Consider the following 22,941-nt stretch of genomic DNA (forward strand, 5'->3'; position numbering starts at 1 on the left):
AAAAAGAGACTGTTCTTAAAATGACTCCAATGGTGGAGGGAGGAATAAAGAACAATGATTAACCTGGAAATAAGGCCAAAGAGTACCAGAGAAGGAATCCCTTGGGAAGGTGAAGATGTGGGAGCCAGTGTTCATGTTGTAAAAGGACACAAGTCCAGCCTCACAGTCCAGAAGAACCCCCACCAGCAAGGGCCGCTCCCTCAATGTAAGAGAAGTTGGGGGAGAGGTAAGGGCCATGTATCCATTCTCTTGGAAGAATCTGATGGCCCAGAATCCAGACTGAGGCTCCGGGGTCATGTCCCTGTCCCTCCGCACTTTTTCCAGACAAACTCCTAAGTCCCACCCAGATCCTTCATCCACATTCACTTCAAAGTAATGTCTTCCTGAAGTGAAGCCCTCACAGCCCAGGACACAGGGTAAGGCACAGAATCTCTTCAAACCAAAACACATCTTCTCGGTGCTTCCATGGGTCATTTCTCTCCAATTCTTAAACAAAATTAGTTCACGATGAGCTGTGCGAGGATCCAGAGTCATGCTGACTGATAAAAGAGAAAGACACATTTTATCTACTGAGAATACAGAGCACTTCAAGTATAACCATCCTGGATTCAAGTGTAGCCTAGTTCTTTTAGCTCTGTGAGTCACTTGCTCAGACTCTGCATACTAGAGTAGGAAATCATCATACCTGAATAATAATGGTGGGGAGGATTGAAGGAGCTAATGGACACCTAGTGCTTGGAGAAATTTCTGGTGTTGGGTAGGTAACCAATAAGTGGAAGTAATATCCTTGGCTTATCTGAAGACATAATGACCTTGCCCTGCAGTCACTAAGGGGAGTCTTCTAGATTGACAGTGTTCTAGAAGATGAGGACAGCATCTCTTCCATAGTCAAAAAGAAGCCAGGGGGCCAGAAAAATACCTGATGGTCTCACACATAGCAGGAATCTAGATAAATAAGGGACCAGGAAAATGAATAACTATAAGAAAGTGAAAATCAAAATCAACAAAAAACTATGAACCAGAGACACTTTTTGGGGGGTAGGAGGGTGGGAGGGGAGGGATTGGGGTCAGAATGGAGGGGTTTAAATTGTATGGGGAATATAAAAATAAAATTTATTATTAATAAATAAATAAATAAATAGATAGATAAATAGATAAATAAATAAATAAAAAGAAGCCAGGGTCATAAGTTCTATAACCATAAGAGGTGAATTCTACCCACTATCAGAGGCAGCTTGGAAGTGGATTATTCCCCAGTCTAGCCTCCAGATGGGACCTCAGCCCAGCCCACACATTCATTGCACTCTGTAAGGCCCTGAGCATAAGTCCTAGCAGATGTGATTTTACTCCTTCATGTTTATTTTGCACACAGGATGTTCTTTTAAATGTCAGCCTGATCTTTCCCTCCACAAATAAAAACCAACTTTGTACCAGGATTTAGACTCTGAGAAATATCAAGATTCCTTCTTAATTTCCTGTCTCACGGCCTCACCTGCCCTTCCGATCACACACCCCCTGACCAGGTACTAGATAGTCATGTAAGCTCTCATGACACGGGTCCCCCTGAGTTGGAATCCTCACTCTTCTCCACACATGGTTATTTTGTGTGTGTCCTTTTGGACTCACTTCTGGGCAGTTTCCCCTACACTCATTCCCACCCCTTGGTGCCCCCACTAGCCACCCACACCAAGGGACATCAGGTGTCCCGTGTTTCTTTTCTCATTCCTTGTACTGTGGCAATCTAAAAGGCCATGGTTCTAACCACTGGGGTTTCAGATTCTTTCCCGTGCTCTTGCAAGCTGTGGTGTCTCCAATTAAATATTCGAGGTGAGGCCATGAACGAGGCCGGTGTGGCAAAGAGCAAAATCTGTTGTCCAGGAGAAGTTCATTACAGGAAGTTCTTACAGGAAAGGATTCTGCCCAACCTTGAAGGTCAGGATGGACACGGGGTGGACCTGTAATAAATTCAACATGGATGTGTAATAAACTATTTCAGGAAAATGATATGGAACAAATTTTTTTTAGGGTCAGAATAATGGTTTTCCTATAACTGATTGGAGAGGAAATGCACAATCTGAGGGGCAGTCCTTGCTAGAGAGTCTGGCTACTCACCTTGTAGCCTGGATACACGTCCTCCACTAGAGCCGTGCGGTGTCCTCTGTGCTGGGGGGAGCGCTCACAGCGCCAGCAGATAAGTTGCCCATCGTCCTCACAAAACAGGTGGAGCCGCTCCCCGTGATCCTCACAAAGGCTCTCACTGTCTACCTCCTTGAAAGTCTGAATGAGGTTTTCCAGTTGCTTAATGGATGGGAGACCGTCCCTTTGAAATGGTGCCCAGCACAGGGGACATTGGGGCTCCCCTAGGGCTGACGTCCCTTATGGGTTCTCAAGGATGCCCTGTATGCACCGGCGGCAGAAGCTGTGCCCACAGTGGATGCTCACGGGCTCTGTCATCAGCTCCAAGCAGATGAAGCACGTGGCATCCTCCCTCATCTTCTTGGTAGCTGTGGCTGAGGCCATGGCCCTTCCTGAAACGCTCCAATATCAGGTTAGAGGCAGAGATGAAGTAGGCAGGATTTTCCAGAGTGAAGGAGAGAAGCCTCGCCTGAGCCTCTGCGCCTGTGCAGGTGTTGAAGTCTTCTCTCTGGAGAGAGAAATGGATGCAATGTGAAAGATGCCTCGCCTGTTCCTCTGTGGCAGAGTAGGGTGATCCCAGTCATATTTGCCCACTTCAGTTTAGATTAAAATTCAGTCACATTTAAATTCAGTGTTTCAGTCTCACCAGCCATAATTAAATGCTTAACATCTGAGAATGCTCCCAGGATATCCCTGTACAGAATATTCCATCATGGGAGACAGTGACAGTGTTTGGGTATTAACAGAGCTAGAAAAGGAAAGAGGTGGCTCACAAATTGGCAGGGGAGAAGAGAACTCAGGGAGGGAGAGTGAAACTCTCTCCATGTCTAATGAGCTTCGGGAGGAGTCGGCCCTGATTTACTTCCTTGTCCTGCTAGCAACATTGAGGTGAACGGTTGGGGAGCAGAGTCCATGGGAACAATCGCCCTTGTCTGGTTGTCTAGACCCCACAAAGTATTCAAATTCCCATGGAGCCCACACTGAGGCAGGAGAGCTGGAGAGAGTGGTAGAGAAGTTGGTGCTGGGAGCAGAGTCTCTGGGCACAAGGGAGGTGACTGTCTCCCTCCAGGGGAGGACAGGTCTCCCAGGACAAAGTCAGGGAGCCTGAGGCAGAGGGAATTTGCAGAACTAGGATGTGGGGAGGCAGGAAGCAGAGGGCAAGACCTGTCCATTGTGGGCTCTTGTCTGGACCCCACAGTGTCCACCAGTGAGGACTGAGAGCTGGAGACAGAGGAGCAGGGACCAGAGCAGAGGGTCTGCCCTTCCCCACAGCGGCAGCTGCTCAGGCTCCCGGCCCTGCTGCCCTCCCCTTGCTGGGAGTGTGTGGGGAGGTGCTGAGGGAGGAAGTAGAGACCTTTCCTTGCACTCACAGGGCCTGGACTAAATGCAGATCCAACCCAAGGAACTGGATAGATTATTTCCCCCTATTTTCAGGACTAGCCCTCGGAGCCAGAGCACGTCTCTGCAGACTGCTCTCCCACGGAGGGGATTTCTCCCAGGGGCTGCACCAGCCTTCCTTATGCCTGGGTTTGTGCTCCTGAGGATGTCCTTCCTCTGAACCCCAAGTGCCTGCCCTTCAGTCACCTCACACCCTGATCTGAGTGTTGAAATGCAGTCCTGAAAGAGAAAGCAGAGGGAGAGAGAGCTAGAAAGCAAGTCCTGACCATTTGACTTGGCTGAGCTCCTCTTATTTCCTCCCACCACACACACATGCAGAAAGCACAGTCCACCCCAGAGCAAACCTTGGCCTGGAGTTTTTCACTCCTTCTCATAGGGCAGTCAGTCACAAAATCGGTGCCAGTCGCTCTGCAGCTCCACTTTCGGATTCCTGGAGGGAAGTTCCTCTGACTAGAGTCAACTCAGAAATGACACTGATGTAGGGTAGGACCAAGTGATGAAGTAAGAGACATGTCAATATACCACAAGTTTCTCCTTCAGATATCCTGACAGGAAGGTGCTTGGTAGGAACAGTACCCTTCTTTCAAGGCAACAAGAGGGGACTATATAAAATCTCATCGTGACCTGGGACAGTCGGGGAGCAGACTCCTTATGGGGACAGGACACCCCTCCTGAGGCATCCAGCTCACAGACAGAGGGAGAATGTGCCCCAGGGTCTCTGATCCCGTGATGACTCCCTGCCTCTCTTTCTCCACCGTCACTGTCGTGGATGAGACTGCACCAGGCACAGCTCATCCCGAGTTGTCTTGTCAAAGGTCCAGGAAAGGAGACGAGGGACCCCACAGGGGATCAACCACCCCACACAGCAGCAGCCAGACATACACAAGCTCATGACAGGGACTGTCCTGTGACCACTGCCCCCCTGGCACCTGCTGTGTGAAGGAGGGGATCATGCAAAGCCCAGAGCTGAGAGGGGTGGGGTCACAGTAGAGCCTTCAGAGACATGTCCCCATGGTGGGGAGAGCCCAGTGCTTCATGTGAAACTCTCACTAAATTTTGACCACCACAGTCTGACTCTTGAGGCTACGTCCATCACCTTGTGTTGCTTTATTTTTTACTACTTGGTGGGAAAGTTATGGGATCTGCCCCATTTCAGTGAGGAGCTGCTCATGGGGTTACAGGGGGAGGTGAGTGCTCTGATGGTGCTCAGGACTGACATGCCCTGACACAGGATCCAGGACCTTCACACAAGACACAGGCACCTTAAGGATGAGGGAACACAGAGCCACACACTGGGCATGTTTCCTTCAAATGTCACCAGGACAGGAGAGGAATGATTCCCACTTCCTCATTTCTTCATAGCACAGGGCAGCCTTACTCAGAGCTACTGAGTGAGAAACTTAGGTGTCTGAACCTCTCTCAAGGCTTCAACACTCCCCAATTATTCTGAAATCCTTTAATTCTCCTTACCTAATCCTTACCTTACTGATTGATCGGTCCCTCAGAGGATCCCTTGTACTCGTGTCCCACGTTCGGTGCCACTTGCCGGTCTGTCCTGCAGGCCGATGGGGTTCAGGAACACGGCGGAGGGGCTGGGGATGAAAAGACGGGTGCACTCTCTTGGCTGGAAGCAGGAACTCTCTTTATTCGAGGGGACGGGCTCTCTCTCTCTCTCTCTCTCTCTCTTTCTAAGCCTGCACATGTGCTTTACGTGGCTTTGCAACATCCGGTTACTGTTGCATCAGCGGAGGCAAAGTTTGGCATAGATAATCAGGACCTGACTCACTGGGGTCAAAATATATTATTATTCAGAAAATAATGTGATGGAAACAATGTTTTTAGGGTCACAATCTTGGCGTACAGACTAATTTCAATCAAAATGTGCAACATAAGAAGAAGCACTTGCTGAAAGGTTTGGCCACTCACTCACCTTGTAGCCTGGACATACGTCCTCTGCTAGAGCCGTGCGGTGTCCTCTGTGCTGGGGGGAGCGCTCACAGCGCCAGCAGATGAGCTGCCCATCGTCCTCACAGAACAGGTGCAGCTGCTCCCCGTGTTCCTCACACAGCCTCTCTCGCTCCAGCTCCTCGATGCTCTCAATGAGATTTTCCAGCGGCCTGTTGGGTGGAGACTCTCCCTCTGAAATGATGTTTCACACAAGGGACAGGGACGTATCATCACAATAAATGCATGATGGAGACTCTGACCACAGTAGCCGCTTATGTACCAGTGGCAGAAGCTGTGCCCACAGTAGATGCTCACAGGCTCTGTCATCAGCTGCTGGCAGATGGAGCACGTGGCTTCTTCCCTCATTTTCCCAATCGCTGGGACTGAGGCCATGGTTCTTCCTGAAAGTTCTACTGAGTATCTGTAGGCAGAGATGAATCAGACAGGATTTTCTGAGTGAAGGATTAAGCCTGACCTGAACCTCTGAGTCTGCACAGGTGTTGAAGTCTTCTCTCTGGAGAGAGAAATGGATTACAGTTTGAAAGATGCCTCACACATCCCTGTGTACTAGAATAGGGTGATCCCTGTTATGGTTGCCCCATTCAGTTTAGATTATAATTCAATAATAACATTTAAATTCAGTGTTTGAATTCCACCAGCCATAATTCAATGCTTCATACCTGCCAATGTTCCCAGAATATTGAAGTAAAGAACATTCCCTCATGGCAGAGAGTGTTCTTACCAGGTACTAGGAGAGATAGAGAAGCAGACAGGTTTGCTAGCAAAAGTTGTAGGAGACAAGAGAAGTCAGGAAGGGAGAGTGATAGTCTCTCTGTGTCAAATGAACTTGGGAGGAGTCAGCCCCGAGTTCTGAGTTACTTCTTTGACCTGGTAGTAACAGAGGGGAATGGTTTGGGAGCAGAGTACATGGGGTCAGTGACACTTGACTCTCCTCACACCCCCATGTCTGGTTCTCTGGACCCCATAAAGCCTCAAAGAAAAAGTTTAGTCCAGTTTTCATGGAGGCCACACTGAGGCAGGAGAACTGGAGAAAGTGGTAGAGAAGGTGTTGGTGCTGGGAGCAGAGGCCCTGGGCACAAGGGAGGTGACAGTCTCCCTGCAGGGGAGGACAGGTCTCCCAGTGCTGGAGACCAGCTCCAGCTAGAAGTTGTGTCAGGGGTCTCAGAGAGGAGAGGACCGCGTCGGCCAAGTTTTCTCTCGGAGGACTGAGGGGAAGTGGAGCGAGGTAGGAGTGAGGTAGACACAGACACCCTCTCTGGTGCAAGTATCTCCTGCTGAGGGTCTCAGCGGGTCTTTATTTATACCGCAAGGCGAGGGTGAGATTACATCAGCATAAGCATCAAAGCAGAACAGAGACAATCATTACATATTTTCTCATGAATACAAAAAGACCCTCTTCATCTCATACTACAAAAGGACACTTCTTTAATCTGATTAAGAAAAACAGCAGGGACAATTACTCTCCTAGGCGCAACTCTATTTCTGGCAATAATCAATTGTCTAAGACGTACAATGTTCTGTAACAATCAATCATCCTGTCAAGCCTTCCTAATTTTGGAGTAGACATGAAAGTCCATTGTGATGCTATCCTACTAAAATCAACCCATTCCCTAGCACTCAATTAACTTGGTTAATATATTAATTACTTTAAGGTAGTTTAAAACAGTTCATCAAATCTATGTAAGTTCTACTGAAGTCTAACTCTTAACTAGAAATTCCTAACCTCCACACAGTCTGCAAACTATTGGCCTCATACACCAGGAAATGTATTGTTGCCCAAATAGGTACCTCCCAGATTAAGCTATGGCTTCCAAGCACAGCTGGTTCAGGGCAGCTTGTTCTCCATAGTCCTCAGGGTCAAAACATTTCTTTCCTAACTATGCTTTTAAGCAATTTTTACTTCTTTTGTGATAGTTCATGCGTAAGAACAGTAAGCCAATTGTCACCTGGGTCCGAATTAGGTTTTCACAGGCCAATTAATGACTAACTAACTTCTGCATTAACCAAGAACAAAGAGGAGAGCATTAGCAGGTGTTGCCATGGAGACTCCCTAGTTCAGATCTTCTTTGGGAAGTGCAAGAACTTCCTTCTTCTGGGAAGTACAACTTTCCCTCTTTGGGGTAGCACAGGAACGCCCCGCTTCTCAGGAGTCTCCCCCAATGCCCGGACCTTGTCAAGAGACAGCATGGGAGGCACAGCCTGCCACATCCCAGGACAAGGTCAGGGTGCCTAAGGCAGAGGGAATTTGCAGAACAAGGTTGTGGGGAGGCAGGAAGCAGAGGGCAAGGCCTGTCCATTGTGGGCTCTTGTGCTGGACCCCCCAGTGCCCACCGGTGAGGACTGAGAGCTGGAGACAGAGGATCAGGGACCAGAGCAGAGGGTCTGCCCTTCCCCACAGCTGCAGCTGCTCAGGCTCCCAGCCCTGCTGCCCTCCCCCTTGCCTGGAGTGTGTGGGGAGGTGCTGAGGGAGGAAGTGAGAGACCTTTCCTTTGCACTCACAGGGCCTGTACTAAAAGCAGATCCAACCCAAGGAACTGGATAGATTATTTCCCCCTATTTTCAGGTCTTGCCCTCGGAGCCAGAGCACGTCTCTGCAGACTGCTCTCCCACGGAGGGGATTTCTCCCAGGGGCTGCACCAGCTTCCTTATGCCTGGGATTGCCGCGGACCAGCCCAGCGGTGGCGGGAGATTGAGACAATCTCAGGGTTGGTTGAGAATGAGCTGAGGGTGGTCGAAGGACTTAGGGCGAGGGACAAGAAAGAATGACACACAGACACACTCAAGGGAGAGTGAAAATCTGAGTGCAATTTATTGAAAGCAGTCTTTTCCTTTTATACATTTCTTTCATAATTACTTACATTGTGTTTGCACAAATTCTGGTTAATCATTATCAAAGTATACGTAATTACATATCATTACATTTTGCTTATTATCTTTTACAAAATCATATAAATCAAGAATATTTCATTCTATTATCCTCCTTGCTGGAGGTTTGTTCTAGATCTTCTGATTCACTGTTATGATTGTGTATTTTCTATTATTAATATCTTTTTATCTTATATTTATTTCTATATTTGATTATTTTGTTTACTACACGCATTATAATCTGTTTCCATGGTTACATTCCTTTATTATGAGCTTAGTTACTGGCAACATATTTAAGTGGTGCCTCAATCATTCACAGGCCTGTTTGTTCCTGTTGTTTTACACGGATGAACAGGTGGGAACCAAAATCCCCTCGGGGACTGCGTCTGTCTTAGGTTGTCAGGACTCACTTCCTGATCTTACCCGTCATTGACTGTCCAGTCCAGCTCACAGGGGCAGAGAGCATTGTGCCCAGACAGCACAGCCACCCATTAGTGATGCGAGATTGTGGCAATTGTAACATTGCTCTCAGGAGCCGCCACATGGGATTGTGCTCCTGGGGATGCCCTTCTGCTGCACCCCACCCCTGCAGTGACCCTCAGGGCTAATGGCTGTTGCCATGGTCCCTGAGGTCCGGCGTGGGCAAGGAACCATGCGCGCAGGGGCAGAACAGCAAACTCCCTAAGATGCAGAGAAACTGAATGCCTGCCAAGAGATAATGACCATCAAAAGCGGCCACAAAGATGATTAAAAGAAATGCTGACCACCTGGAACCTTCTCTCGCTTTCTCAAGGCCCACAAACTTTATTCTGCTACAACTGTCTTTCTAAAATCTTTCCTTTTTCTGGTCATTGATTGCTAATTAAAAAACATACATAATTTAATAATTAGGCTAATGCAAATGAAACATTACTAAACACTGTTATAATAGAATTGTTAGTTTAATAATCTTTCTATTATGTGCTTAACTTTAGTACCTTTGATATTAACTGCATTATAAAATAAATTCACCCATGACAATTAATTATGAGTAAAAATGATAGTTAGTGCAACTAGAAAATAATTATATAAAACAGTAGAAAGAATTTATAGCCTGTCCAATTAGGAATGAGGCTAGGTCCAGATGTAACTTCGGACATAAATCACTGCCCTGTCAATTAAGCTAAGTCTATGAGCAAACTGATCTCTTTGATGTTCACTGTTCCTATGCCTTTAGAAAAACATATATATACTGACCACTAGCTTAATAAAGACGCACTCAGATTTTCACTCTCTTGAAGTGTGTCTGTGTGTCATTTATTCATCGAATCCCTGACCACCCTGCGCAATCTCTCAACCCTGAGACGGCCTCATCGTCCATCGCTGTGCTGGTCCGCGGCACCCTTCCTCTGAACCCCAAGTGCCTGCCCTTCACTCACCTCACACCCTGATCTCTGATGTAGACCCAAAGAGAAAGCAGAGGGAGAGAGATCGAGAGCAAAGTCCTGATTATTTTCACAGTTGGGCATGCTCCTTATTGCCACCCACCACCCACCACACACACACACACACACACACACACACACTTTTCACTCCTCCTCACAGGGCAGTCAGTCACAAAAGCGCTGCCAGTCGCTCTGCAGCTCCACTTCCAGATCCCTGGAAGGGAAGTTCCTCTGACTAGAGTCAACTCAGAAATGAAACTGATGTGGGGAAAGGTCCAGACAGATGAGGGAGGAGACTTGTCAAAATGTCAGAGGTTTTACACTCAGGAATCCTGCGTGGTAGGAACAGCTCCCTTCCTTCAGAGCAGCAACAGGGGGCACAAATTAAAATCTCATCATGACCTGACAAAACGCGTGGGGCAGGTCCCTCATGGGGGAGGGAGAGGCCCCTCTTGAGGCATCAGATTCACAGACAGAGGTCCCTGTTCCCATGATGACTCCTGGCATCTGTCTCCACTGTCACTGTCGTGGATGAGACTCTGCACCGGGCACAGCTCATGCCGAGTTGTCTTGTCAAAGGACCAGGAAAGGAGATGAGGGACCCCACAGGGGATTAACAGCAGCAGTTAGACAAAGACAAGCTCATGACAGGGTCTTTCCTGTGACATCTGCCCCCCTGGCCCTGCTGTGTGAAGGAGGGGATCATGCAGAGCTCAGGGCTGAGAGGGCGAGGGATGCAGAAGAGCCTTCAGAGACATGTCCCCTAAGTGGGTCCAGTGCTTCAGGTGATGTGTGTGATGTGGTGAGACAACTAGGCGAGCAGTGGGAGCAGTGCCTGGGGTGCTTCCCTGTTTATGGGGAGTCTAGGTTGTCAGATCTCACAGAATTGGTGTGTGAGAGATCACTGGAGTCCCTTAATAGGGCCTGTTGTCCTAGTGATAACTTTGTGGGGAACTAACACCCCAGATCCCTAAGTTGTTTTTCCTCAAGTCCTTCAGCTCTCCCCTCAACCAGGACTACTGTGACCTCCTTTTTAAAAGCATCCCTTTCCTCAGGCCCAAACCTTCTCACAGGCTATTTTGTTTCCAGTACACTGATCACTGAATATTGATTTATCTTGCTCTCTTTCTGCCTTCTTCTTGACCATGCAAGTCCCACAAGAACATGGGTTTGTGCTGGCATCTTTCACTGATGAATCCCCAGTATCTAGTAGCTTCAGCACAGAGCTGTGAAATAAGATTTTTTCTAAGCTGCACTCAGCAGTATTGATGACGTGCATGCAGACTGGGGGATGTGTTGTGGTTTTGGACAATTGAAGGGAGTGATGGTGTATGTTGCATGTAAGTGATACAGCTTGTGTGTAATGTCATGTGTTATGTATGATTATTACCAAGCAAAATCCATGTTTCTCTGTGTTTTAGAAGTTCTGGGTTTTGTGCATTATGTTAGAAGGTGCTTTGCCACAGTGTGATGGATTCTCTGTGGTAGCTGAGTGGCTGTGTTTGTTGTGTGTGTTTGTGGGGTGGGCCCACAGATTAAACTCAAAGTGGCTCCAGAAATTACCAGAATCCCTGGATGTGACAGGTTTCCCAAGAACTGTTTCTTACCCTCCCGAAAAATAAAATTGGGGAAAAGACACAGGACTAGGAAAGTAGCCTTGATGGGGTTTGATGAGACCATATTACAAAAGTGATGACAGCACCGTGGGGAGAAGAGAGTAGGATCAAAACAAAGGTGTTTGGAATTTTATGGGGACGATAAAAAAGATGAAATGCATACATTTTACAAAAATGAAGAATGATGTAAAAATATATCAAATAAAATGAAAACAAACAAGCAAAAAAGCAACAGTGATGACAAACTAATGATTACACTGGGGAGGAAAGAAGCGGAATTTGAGGCAGGAAGAGAGAGGACAGGATGATGGGTGTAAACAATACAGGTTGGGAGGAGTCTGATAATTCAGAATGATGGTATCACAAAGGACTTCCTCCGTAGAAATCTTAGCATCCTTTGCAAACTGTGCATTCTCTCTCTCTCTGTCCTCTCTCTGTCTCTCAGCATAGATGACCCTTTCAGTGGAGCTTGCTCTGACGTGCGATGAGGCTGACACGTGGTAATTTTCCCTCACTGGCCCTGGAAGAGCTGGGAATTTATTGAACACCAACATGGGCCAGGCCCTAGCACAGAGCTCCCTGTGTGTTAATATAATCCTCGTTATACAATTTCTGGAGTTTAAAACATGATAATATGAATCAAAATTTTCTACAGGACTCAAAAGCTCATTGGAGCAGGCAGAAGAGTGCGGTCCTTCCAGTCTGAGGAAAAGAAAGAAGAAAATGTAAAGAGAAAGGAATAGCTCTGCAGAGGCATGTGGGATACCATGAAATATACCTTTTTACCTAGAATGACACTCACGCAAGAAGAGCACAGGGTGAAAAATAAACAGCACTCTCCTAATTATCAATTGAGGAAAGAGAGTATGACAAGGAAATTTAGAAAATATGGAAGCTTTGAGATGAGTGAAGATGAAAGTCAACACACCAAACCTTAGGGGTTGCCTTCACAGCAGGGCCTAGGAGATGACAGATGTAAAAGCCACTATCATAGTTAAAAGCTGTTAAGTCACTAACTCAGACTTCTTGTTCAAGGGCACAAAGAGCAAATGAAAACCATAGCCAACAGACGGACACCAACAGCCATGAGATGGGGGTTAACCAAGAAAATCACTGTCAACAAAGGTTAATCCTTTTAGAAAGACTAACAATTCAAGAAATCTTTTAGCTACAATAACCAATGACAATACAGTAAGACAGAAATTACTGAATTGTTCTAACTGCCTATAGTGACACAACAGCACATCTGCAAGCAAAAGAACGAATGTGGAGACTTGCATCACATCATATACAGCACTCAAAATGAGCCACAGATCTAATGTAATGACAGAAATGGTTAACACCTTTTGAGAGGAAGCACAGGGAAAACTCTTGTTACATTGGGCTCTCAAAGCTTATTTGCATGCCAGCAAAATACTCCATAAGGCATGAGCAGATGACCTAGCAGATGTTAACCACACATACCTCAACCACAAACCTGTGAGATTATGTGTTGTTTTAAGTGAAAAATATCATTAGAGCAATGCAGGATTACTATGGCCACCAAAACAATTTGGGTTTATTCTGATTTTACAGCCAAAAGAAATATTAAAAAATACTGAGTGTGAATCTTCTATGGACAGTGACAAATTCTCAATAAGAATCAAGGGATTGGGGCATCCCCTGGTGGCGCAGGCAGTTGAGCCCAGTGTTGTGAAGCTGTCTGCAGCCTCTGCAGCACCGGTTTGATTCCTGCCTGCCTCAGAGCAACCCACATAGCGAACAGACCTCTCCTATGTCGCCCGCTGCTCCCCTCAGCAGTGTATTTTGTTAGTCTGCCTGTTTTGCTCCCTGCTCTGTCTCTGGTGAATCCTCTCACTCTCTGGCGCCTCTGGCCTGTACCCTGGTTTGTGTAAATAAATCAATCTTTTTTTTTTTTTTAAAAAAAAAAGATAATGTCTGCCATTGTGTCTGCCAAGGAGGAGTAGCAGCCTCACAGGAATCTGTCACCCAGATGTGTCTTCCAGGCACCTCCTTCCAAGTCCATGGGGCAAGTTGAAGGGGTAGAAGAAAGAGGGAGCGGGGCAGCCTACTTCTGTGTGATATAGACCCTGGGGGCCACTCAGCACCCCTAGTTCCCAGCAGTGCCTCTTGTTCGGAAGTCTGGTTCAGGGGCTACTGGGACTTGTATCCAAGGGGGCTCATCTGAGCAGGGGCGGGGAGAAGAGAGCTTCCCCTGCACACACGTGCATCTGTAACTTTAGCACAAAGACTATTGTGTGCCTGTTGAACACTTACCTCACAGCACCTGTACAAACGCTTTCTCCCTCATCTCTCTTTTATTAGTTGACCTTATGAGGCTCTCCCTGCAGAGCCTATGATGAGTAAAGGAAAAGACTTTCTTGCCTCCGCTACACAGGAAACCCCAGTGTTGTTTGTTATTCCCGGAGGGCCAGTGTCCGTACCCGCTTCTGGAGTCTCAGAGCACTGGAGAGTGAAAGACCCCACCTTCCCGCTCTGGACGCACTTGGACTCTCCCTGAGCTCATCGCCCCTCTAGGGTCCTGCAGGCCTCATTTAGGGATGGTCTCCCTCCTCCAGGCAGGCCACATATAAAGTGCTCATAGGAATGATGTTCCCGTCAGCATTTAGATTCTGAATAACACCAAAAAAAAATTGATAGTCATTCAGATAAGGAAATTAAAAACTAATAATTCTTTGCCACTATAACGAAAAATAGAGGGAAAATTAGAAATTGTTTTGCTATGTCTCATCAGTCATTAATTCCCTTCCTGTACCATTATTTCCTGTGCCTTAGTTTCCACTGATAGGAGTTTAACTTGGAACTTTAAAAATTCGTTGAGAGGCCTCCCCTGGTGGCGCAGGCAGTTGAGCACTGTGCTGTGAAGATGTCCGCAGCCTCTGCAGCGCAGGTTCGATTCCAGCCAGCAGGCGAGGTTCCCACATGGCGAGCAGACCTCTTGCGGCAACCGCTGCTCCCTCAGCAGTGTATTTCGTCAGTCTACCTGTTCTGTTCCCCCCTCTGTCTTTGATGAATCCTCTCACCCTCCCGCACCTCTGGCCTGTACCACGGTTCTTGTGTAAATGAATAAATAAATCTTTTTTTTTTAAAAAAAGGAGTTATCCCCACCCAAAGGCCCGTGTGTTGTTTTATGACTCCAGCTTTGTGCCTGAGCACTTCTCACAACTGAGAACACAGCGCCAATATCACACTTTAGCAAAGAAGAGAGAGCGAGTAACGATGGAAATGAGACTCCGACAGACCTGGCATCTGAGTGTGGGGAGAAGCTTCTAGGGGAATAGGAGGCCCCGTCTCACACTCCCAGGAGCTCTCATGAATCTTCTCAGAATCTGAACAAGAAAGTGCTCCCATAGTCACCACCGCCTGGAACAGTAAGCTAGTGAGGAAAGTACTGGGTGTCGGAAAAGTCATGACATGTTTTCTAAGGCCATCTGCTGCAACAATGGGTCATGACTTTTCCAACACCCAGTATCTCCCTCAGTTCTGAGACTTTTTCTACCAAATGATCAAACCGGAAGAGGTAGTCAAAGGCACCTTTGATTCATAGCCTATTAGTCAGAATCACAGGTGACAATGTGGGCTTGTGACAGGTGTAAGGTCGGGGAAGGGATTGGAGACTGTGTGGCACTGAGCCCATATCCTGGGAGTGGGGGGCTGTGTTGGAACTCCATTATATCAGATTTGAATTGGATTGTGAGACACTCAGGTCAATGGACAAAACGCACACATCAGGAGAGCAGAGTGAAGAGACGTGGTGTGAATGGGGTAGCAGCAGAAGAGGAAGGAGAAGCAGGAAGTTTTCCTGGATGCACCCCTATAACTCACAGGAACTCAGAGACTAGGAACATGGGTGGTGTTTAGAATTGAAGCTCATGGAGAAGCTAACTAATGAGCAGTAGATTCTTAGAGAAGTGACAGGTAAAGAGAGATGAATTTCTAGATGGGGAATGATGGGAAGACAAAGATATGGGGCAAGTGATGGAAGACAAGGGCTAGTGTTACCTGCTCCTTATGGGGATGCCTGTAGTGCTGCCTCAGGGTCTAGATGTGTCTCTGGTAATTCACTTCTATCCTTCCTCTTTGGCAAACAAGGGGAGGACCAAGAATTTCTCCTGTACATTTTTTTACACAACTGCCTTTGGCCCCAAATAATTTTTATGCCAAAGTGGGATAATAGGGCGTGCTCCTTTCAGGATGAGATATTCAGTAACCTGTGTCCTCACATCTTCCCAAACACACAGCGCTGCTGCTCCACGAGCTGTGTGGAATAAAGTGGTTGTTGTGAAGTGGGAAAAGTATTTCTCCTTTATCAGTTAACTGAGGTTGACAGGAACCAACCTCCTTTAGTTAATACCATGGTTGGAAATTCAGTAGATATCTTTTCTGCTTTAGTAAGAAAAACAGTATGTTCTCTTTCTGTGCATGTAATTTCTGTGTATAAACCTGGGCCCAAAACTGCAGGTGAGTGACCAGTCAGTCACTCAAGAAATCTGATGCTGGTCTCCTGAGCCCAGGCCTCAGTTTGACTAAATAATCTCTTCAATAAAAGTTCTGTTCTACTAAAAGTAAATTTGCTTCATAATAATAATTCTCTCAGTTAATGTGACCATCATGTCAGTGGTGAAAAGAAATACTATTTTTGCTGTTCTGCTCTTGTGACTCTGCTGGTATCAAACACAATGGGAACACTCAGCCCCCCAGATGTCTGCTCACCCTGCTGGTCAGAACAGGACCCTTGGAAGTCAGAGATCTGAACCCCGCGATGGAGAGGGTGATGCATGATGACTGCTCTGCACTCACTTCCCCGCAGGTCAGGCTGATCTTCTGTGGTATGTGTACAGTGGCTGTATCCATTCATTCATTGCATACTCATTGCGTGTCCACAGAGAACTCAGAACTGTTCCAGGTTAGGGGAAGAGCAGCAAGGAAAACAGACCAAATTTCTTTGCCAGTAGAACTCACATTATATTTCTATAATGGTTAAACAAAATAGACTCTTCTTAAAATGACTCTAGTGGTGGAGGGAGGAATAAAGGAGAACAATGATTAACCTGGAAATAAGGCCGAAGAGTACCAGAGAAGGAGGCCCTTGGGAAGGTGAAGATGTGGGAGCCAGTGTTCATGTTGTAAAAGGACACAAGTCCAGCCTCACAGGCCAGAAAAACTCCCATCAGCAGGGGCTTCTCCTTCAATGCAAGGGGAGTTGGCGGAGAGGTAAGGGCCATGTAGCCTTTCTTCTGGCAGAGTCTGATGGCCCAGAATCCAGACTGAGGCTTTGGGGTCATGTCCCTGTCCCTCTGCACATTTTCCAGACAAACTCCTAAGACCCACCCAGATCCTTCTCCCACATGCACTTCAAAGTAACGTCTTCCTGAGGTGAAGCCCTCACAGCCCAGGACACAGGGTAAAGCATGGAATCTCTTAATACTGAAATGCTTCTTCTGGGGGCTGCCACGGGTCACACGTCTCCGTTCCTCAGACAGAATTAGTTCACAATGAGCTGTGTATGGATCCAGAGTCACACTGACTGATAAAAGAGAAAGACACATTTTTTTTGCTGAGAAGACAGAACACTTCAAGTACAACCTCCTGGATTCAAGTGCAGCCTAGTTCTTTTAGCTCTGTGAGTCACTTTCTGAGGCTGCATACTATAGTAGGAAATCATCACACCTGAACAGTGATGGTGGGGAGGATTGAAGGAGCTAATGGACGCCTAGTGCTTGGAGACATTCCTGGTATTTGGTAAGTAACCAGTAAGTGGAAGTCATATCCTTGAGCTTATTTGAAGACTTAGTGGCCTTGCCGTGCAATCACTAAGGGGTGCCTTCTAGGGCGCATAGTGTTCTAGAAGATGAGGACAGCATCTATTCCATAGTCAGAAGGAAGCCAGGGTCATAAATTCCATAATCATAAGAGGTGATTCTGCCCAGTATCAGAGTCAGCTTGGAAGTGGATTATTCCCCAGTCTAGCCTCCAGATAGGAGCCCAGCCCAGCCAACACATTCATTGCTGTAAGGCCCTGAGCATAAAGGCCCTGAGCATAAGGCCTCTGTAAGGCCCTGAGCATAAATCCTAGCAGATGTGAGCCACACATATCTAACCACAAACCGCTGAAATAATGTGTGTGTTGTTTTAAGCAACTGAATATTCTATAACCAGAGAATCATGTAGCTTCATTCAGATAATACAGACAAAGGAATTATTAAAAACAATTTAGTTTGAATTTTCTAATTGTGGACATATGGAATATGGCAAGCACCAAATAGGAATCAAGGTTTCTGAATTGTCAATACTGGCTTTCATTAAAATTCAAATATTTGTGGCTTCATAATCCATTTTCTCCTTAGTCTTGTATACTGATCTGTCTTTCTTAAATTTTACTGAATGTTGAATGACATGTTAACAATAAACATTATGGTGCAGATTGTTCTATACACTTTACATTTGCTGTTGCATTTAATTTTCATGAAAATTCACTGAATTAAGATCTGTTCATATTCGTATTTTTCAGAATGGGAAAATGAGGTAGTGGTTGGCCTGGTTGATACAGCAAATCAATGGGAGAGGAGGAATTCGAAGAGCCTGAAGAGATAACAGCTTGCCACTTCCCTGTCTACACCCAAGGGAGCGTGTTCCTGACCCACTGAAAACAGCTCAGCAACCTCTCTGCCTACGAGTCTGAGCAGGACAGGTAGGAAGCTTGGCTACCATTAAGGGGCCTTTGCTGTGAAGGATTAAAGCAGTTATTTCCTTCACATACCTTGATAGCGCTGTAACATTTTCTTCAAATCAAAGTAAAGCTCAGAAAAATTGGACACAGTTTGAGGGTCCAGAGAGGGGTCCTTTGGTATTTTCAGCTTCACATCTGAATGCCTAGAATAAATGGACAACAGACCGTATGCAGTGGATGTTCCATTCAGCTCTGGACCCCGAGATATCCTCACTTTTCCTTAACCATGTGTTCAGACAGACTTACCTTTTCAATGTGTCTTTCACACCCTACAGTGAAAACAAAGACAGGTGAGTGTGGGAAAATCAGTAAGTCATGTCACTTGACACAGGGGGTTACTTGCTATGAGTACTCCACCCCAGGAAGCACAGAGACTCAGGTGAGATACCCATGCATTCGATTCCCATCCCAGTCCCCTAGGATAGTCCCTGCCAGTGTGTGTACGTGCGTGATCACACTTGCTCAGGCTTGTGGGGAGTCATGGAGTCTGCATTCACAGTAGCCTGTGACCTCAGGGACTTGATCATGTTACCTTTTGCTAGAAGTGACCTAATTTCCTTCTGAGGAGCCCCTATCAGAGATCACTTATGACAAAGGTCCTCAGTGGGGAATCCATGCCCAGACCCTGGCACTGAGGCTGAGGCAGCAGTTGATACCTGCTGAGGGATGTATCATGAATCATGAGGGCTCCCTCATCATTCTCCACTCAATAGTCAGGAACAGATGACACCTCCTTTCTTTCCTACAAGTTCTCAGCCTCTCTTACCTGCAGCAAATTCTGGGCTGTTTCTTCACATTTCCTCTCTAATTCCAGGATGAGGCTCTCAAGTTCAGAGCTTTGCTTTACCAGACTGGCTTCACGTTCCTGCAGTCTCGCCAGTAGCTCCTCTTTCTCTTTCTGCAGTCTCCTTAAATAAGCCCTCTCCTCCTCATCGAGGAAGTTGTGGAGATTCCTAAACTCAGACTGGATTTCTTGTCTCCGAAGCTCTATGTTCTTCTAGAATCAAGGAAGTGGGCAGAAAAGGGGGAAACAAACCAAACATACGTCTATGGTGAGTCAGTAAACACAGTGTGACCGAGACACAGTGCAAATCTGCTCACCTACAGGAGAAAGCAAACTGTAACACGTGCCCAACTGGACGTATCATGAAGATTCATAGAGAAGGACATTAGCCAAAGAGCAAAAAGGAAAGACCGTTATGAGTCCTCTCATATGTGGTCCTAGTCAAATTGAGAAACAACAAGTAGAATGGTGGCCGCCAGGAGCTGGGAGGAGGAAGCAATGGAGTTATTGTTAATGGACATAGAGTTTCTGGTTTGAATGCTGGAAAAATTCTGCAGATGGAGAGTGGCAATGGCTGGGAAACAACTGAACACAATGTACTGGGCTGTTAAGTTAGAAATGAGGAAAATGGCAATGTCAGGTAATGTGTATTTAGCACAGACACCCCAGGAAAGTTTGCTGAGCTTCTGTGGGTCATTTTCCCCTGGGCCCTGGAGCTCAAAAAGCATCTAGCTCCCTCTGCAGAGTCCTGCCCAAGAGGCAGACACTCAGATGTGGGAAAGCTGATCCTAGCTCTGTTGGCACCTGCTCACTTTCCTTCATCTCATCCCAGAGATAAAAGAAGGAGAGGGTAGGAGTCGCAGAATCATGAAATTTGCCAAGATCAAAGAACTTATCATTTGTAAGAGAAAACCAAGCGTTAGTGGGGATGTAAGAAGCTATCTATGTGTGTGTGTATGTGGGGGGGGCAATTTCTTCAAATAAAGGCTTGTAACAAATATAAATGATTCTGAATTGAAGACATCAGACTGGTAGGATCTATGATTTTCAACAGGGGAGGTCTGGATAGTTACCAGAAATATTATTTGCCGGGGACCAGCCTCCAGCAAAATGTCGTGTCAGGGGTTCCTGAAAGGATGAGACAGTGTCGGCGAAAACGAAAGGGCTGAAGGGAAGGGGATGAGGTAGTGAGGAGACACTGACACTTGGTAAGGTGCTAGTATCTTCTGCCGAGAGACTCAGCAGGTCTTTATTTATTCATTATTAGTAATAATAATAACAAAATACATTATCATGTGTAAAGCATAAACAATTAGTATATTCTGTTTCCCATAGACTACTGGCCCCTACAGGTCTCAGCTAGACGGCAGCTTTCAAGGTTAACAGATAATAAACCAAACCTAACATTAAAGCTACTTATTTTTTCATTTAGACAATTATTTAAAACAGCGAATAACCGCCAGTGCATCCCTATCAGCTAAAGCCTAAGCATCAAAGGACTATTCTATTCACATGACCTTCAGCCGGAGACCAGCTGCAGTTCAGCTATCAGAACTTTTTCTACCTAGAAATTCCTTAACTCAAATAGCTTCATATTAAAAACTTTCCCAAGAAACTTCAAGAGAAAACAAAATAGAAGGACCTACTATGATGATTGTATTGTAATGCTTGTCAGGTATGCTCAATAAGTTGTCTTCCATTGTCAAGTAGGCCAAATCGTTTAATAATTAGTTTCTAATTTTCCATGCCGTTTATTTGCAATATACTGATGCATATAATATAGTGCCTAATGTACTTTTTTTTGGGAAATTTTTCTCTTATTTATGACCAAGAACAAAAAGTAAAGGAATGTTAGATCTTCAACCTCACAGTGTGAGGCACAAGGAATCTTCAGCCCCATGGTGTGAGGCCCTTTGGCTTCGGCCCCACAGTGTGAGGCCCTTTGGGCTTTGCTGCTTGCCAGAGTCTTATCTGGCTGGGGCATCAAGGCCTCCTGCAGCACCTCCCCCTTTTTTGTTTTTGGCCATCATTTGCATAGTTTGCAACTCAACACTTGTCTGATTGATAGCATGGAAAAGCAATTTAATAAACAATGGGAAGAGTATCAATATAATTATGGTGACAAGCAAAACAACACCTAAAGTAATAAATGATGGGAACCAGGCGGCCTTAGTGGTATAATGTTGCAAAGAATATAATGTATAATGGTATAATGTTCCTTTCAGGGACCCCTGACAAGACGTTTTGCCGGAGGCTGGTCCCCAGCAATTATTGCCTTAAGCCAGGATTCAGTTACCATCCTTACGGATGAGACTAAGAAAAACACTGAGAGACCCGGTTTTCTCTGGGGAGGACAGAGTGTAATTTCCATGGGTGCTTTCTCAAGTCACACTGTGCTTCAGTGACTGTGGTGTTGTGGTAGATGTTGTGGCACTGACATGGTTCCTTATTTGATGTGTAGCAACAGAAGTTCTCCCCACTACCTGAGATTCCAGAAGGGAGGAGACAGCGGCAGTTGCAATGCCTACAGTGACAGGGATCTCCACTTGCCAGTTCCTAGTAAGGCCCTCCAAACTCAATGAGGATTTTAAAATGAGGATAGGAGGAGTTTAAATTTCACATGTGCACTTCTACAAAGAATAGGAAAATGTGGGAAGAGACCCTGAAAGAGGAAAATGACTCATAAATTTGATTACTAAGGGATGGATTACATCCATATTTCCATAAAAGAATGTGTCTCTGATCCTGCAGGGACTGGTCAGCCACGGACACTGTCTTAGAGACCCACAGTCTACAGTGCAAGTGTGTAAGTTCTTGCAGAGCTCTATCCTCATCAACAGTCTCACAAGCTTGAGTTATGGGATTGTCTCCTGCACTGGTCCTCTTATTTGTATTCACTAAAGTTGATATTGGAACCAGGAATGTAGAGGGTCAGACCCTGTACTGAGGTAAATGTGCCCAGGTGAGTTCATGATCTTCAGACAGGAGGTAATTTCAGTCATTGAAAACTTGAAAAGTAAGGAGCACAACATTTGTGATTCTCCTGACTGAGTTATTAGTGTAACAGTGTGGTCCCCAGGAAAGCGGGAGGTTCCAGGTTCCCTGCCCCACCCAAATGGAGAGGTGAGCTGAGCAGGAAGAGAAGAAGCTGGAGGAGACTGAGGAAGGAAGGAAGCAGGATGGAGCCAGAAGGAGACCTGGAGGAGGCACTTGTTGCCTAGAGACATGTGAAGAACCTGCGCTTGTCTTTTGGTCGTGGACTGGGTGACACAGATGTGGGTGAGACCCGTGGGGGGGTGACAATGGCAGCTTTTATCTTGATGTTGATTTTGCTCTTTTCCTTCCGGGCTTGTCTGGTTGTTTCTGACCCTTTTCTGTGGGTCCCCACCGGAAGATGCTTTAGACTTGCAGCAGGCTTTGGGGCCTTGCTCTGGGCCAATCCCTTTTGTATGCAGTTTTACTCACGAGGGGTCGGGTAACTTTGGGTGCCTGATTTAGAAACTAGATTCTTTGCCTTTCCTGTATTGTTTCCTAATTGTATTAAAGCTCCTTCCCATTAAAGTCTCCTATGTTTCGTGTTGATGCGGCGGATGGCAAAACCCATTTAGAATAGGCAGGTTTGCGGGGTTTGGGCTGCCCCTCTCCCTGCCCTGTAACATTAGGACACCTAGCTAATTACTATTAATAGAAACAGAAGGCAGAGGAAAATACTCCTAGATTCAGACAACGAACTGCAAATATTAAAGAAAAAGGCATATTCTTTGGGTTTCTACAGTTTTGTCTGATTTAGTGAGAATAAATCATCAACGAGTACTTTTCCCAATCACTATACGCCTATATTCTAGACTGGAAAATAGTTTGACAACAAGAAAATCAAATTCTTACCTCCCATTGTCTTATATCATCTTTTTGTAAAACCTTCAGAAACTTACAGTAGTCTTGCTCTCTCTTCAGTTTTGTCACAATTGCCTGGAGCTTTTCCTGAAGGAAAAATTGGGT

At 46.0% G+C, this 22,941-nt stretch overlaps 1 protein-coding gene across 7 annotated transcripts in view; it reads right to left on the reverse strand.

Moving 5' to 3' along the window:
* Positions 1 to 22,941, reverse strand: part of LOC119251734 (E3 ubiquitin-protein ligase TRIM38-like) — a 72,677-nt gene continuing 49,736 nt past the window's right edge. For 3 of the 7 annotated variants that reach the window (XM_054698391.1, XM_054698389.1, XM_054698390.1), the window contains 5 exons: positions 22,828 to 22,923; positions 18,925 to 19,155; positions 18,405 to 18,427; positions 18,189 to 18,301; positions 15,763 to 16,955 (listed from right to left, as the gene is read on the reverse strand). In XM_054698391.1, the coding sequence (XP_054554366.1) occupies positions 16,429 to 16,955; positions 18,189 to 18,301; positions 18,405 to 18,427; positions 18,925 to 19,155; positions 22,828 to 22,923 (990 nt within the window). In that variant the 3' untranslated portion in view covers positions 15,763 to 16,428. Of the gene's footprint in view, positions 540 to 14,524; positions 16,956 to 18,188; positions 18,302 to 18,404; positions 18,428 to 18,924; positions 19,156 to 22,827; positions 22,924 to 22,941 lie in introns of those variants that run through there. The other 4 variants (XM_054698387.1, XM_054698392.1, XM_054698388.1 and 1 more) reach the window with 4 other exon arrangements.

This window comes from Talpa occidentalis, unplaced genomic scaffold, assembly GCF_014898055.3.
Source record: "Talpa occidentalis isolate TD23 unplaced genomic scaffold, MPIMG_talOcc4v2.1 talOcc4.2, whole genome shotgun sequence".
NCBI classification, from domain to species: Eukaryota; Metazoa; Chordata; class Mammalia; order Eulipotyphla; family Talpidae; genus Talpa; species Talpa occidentalis.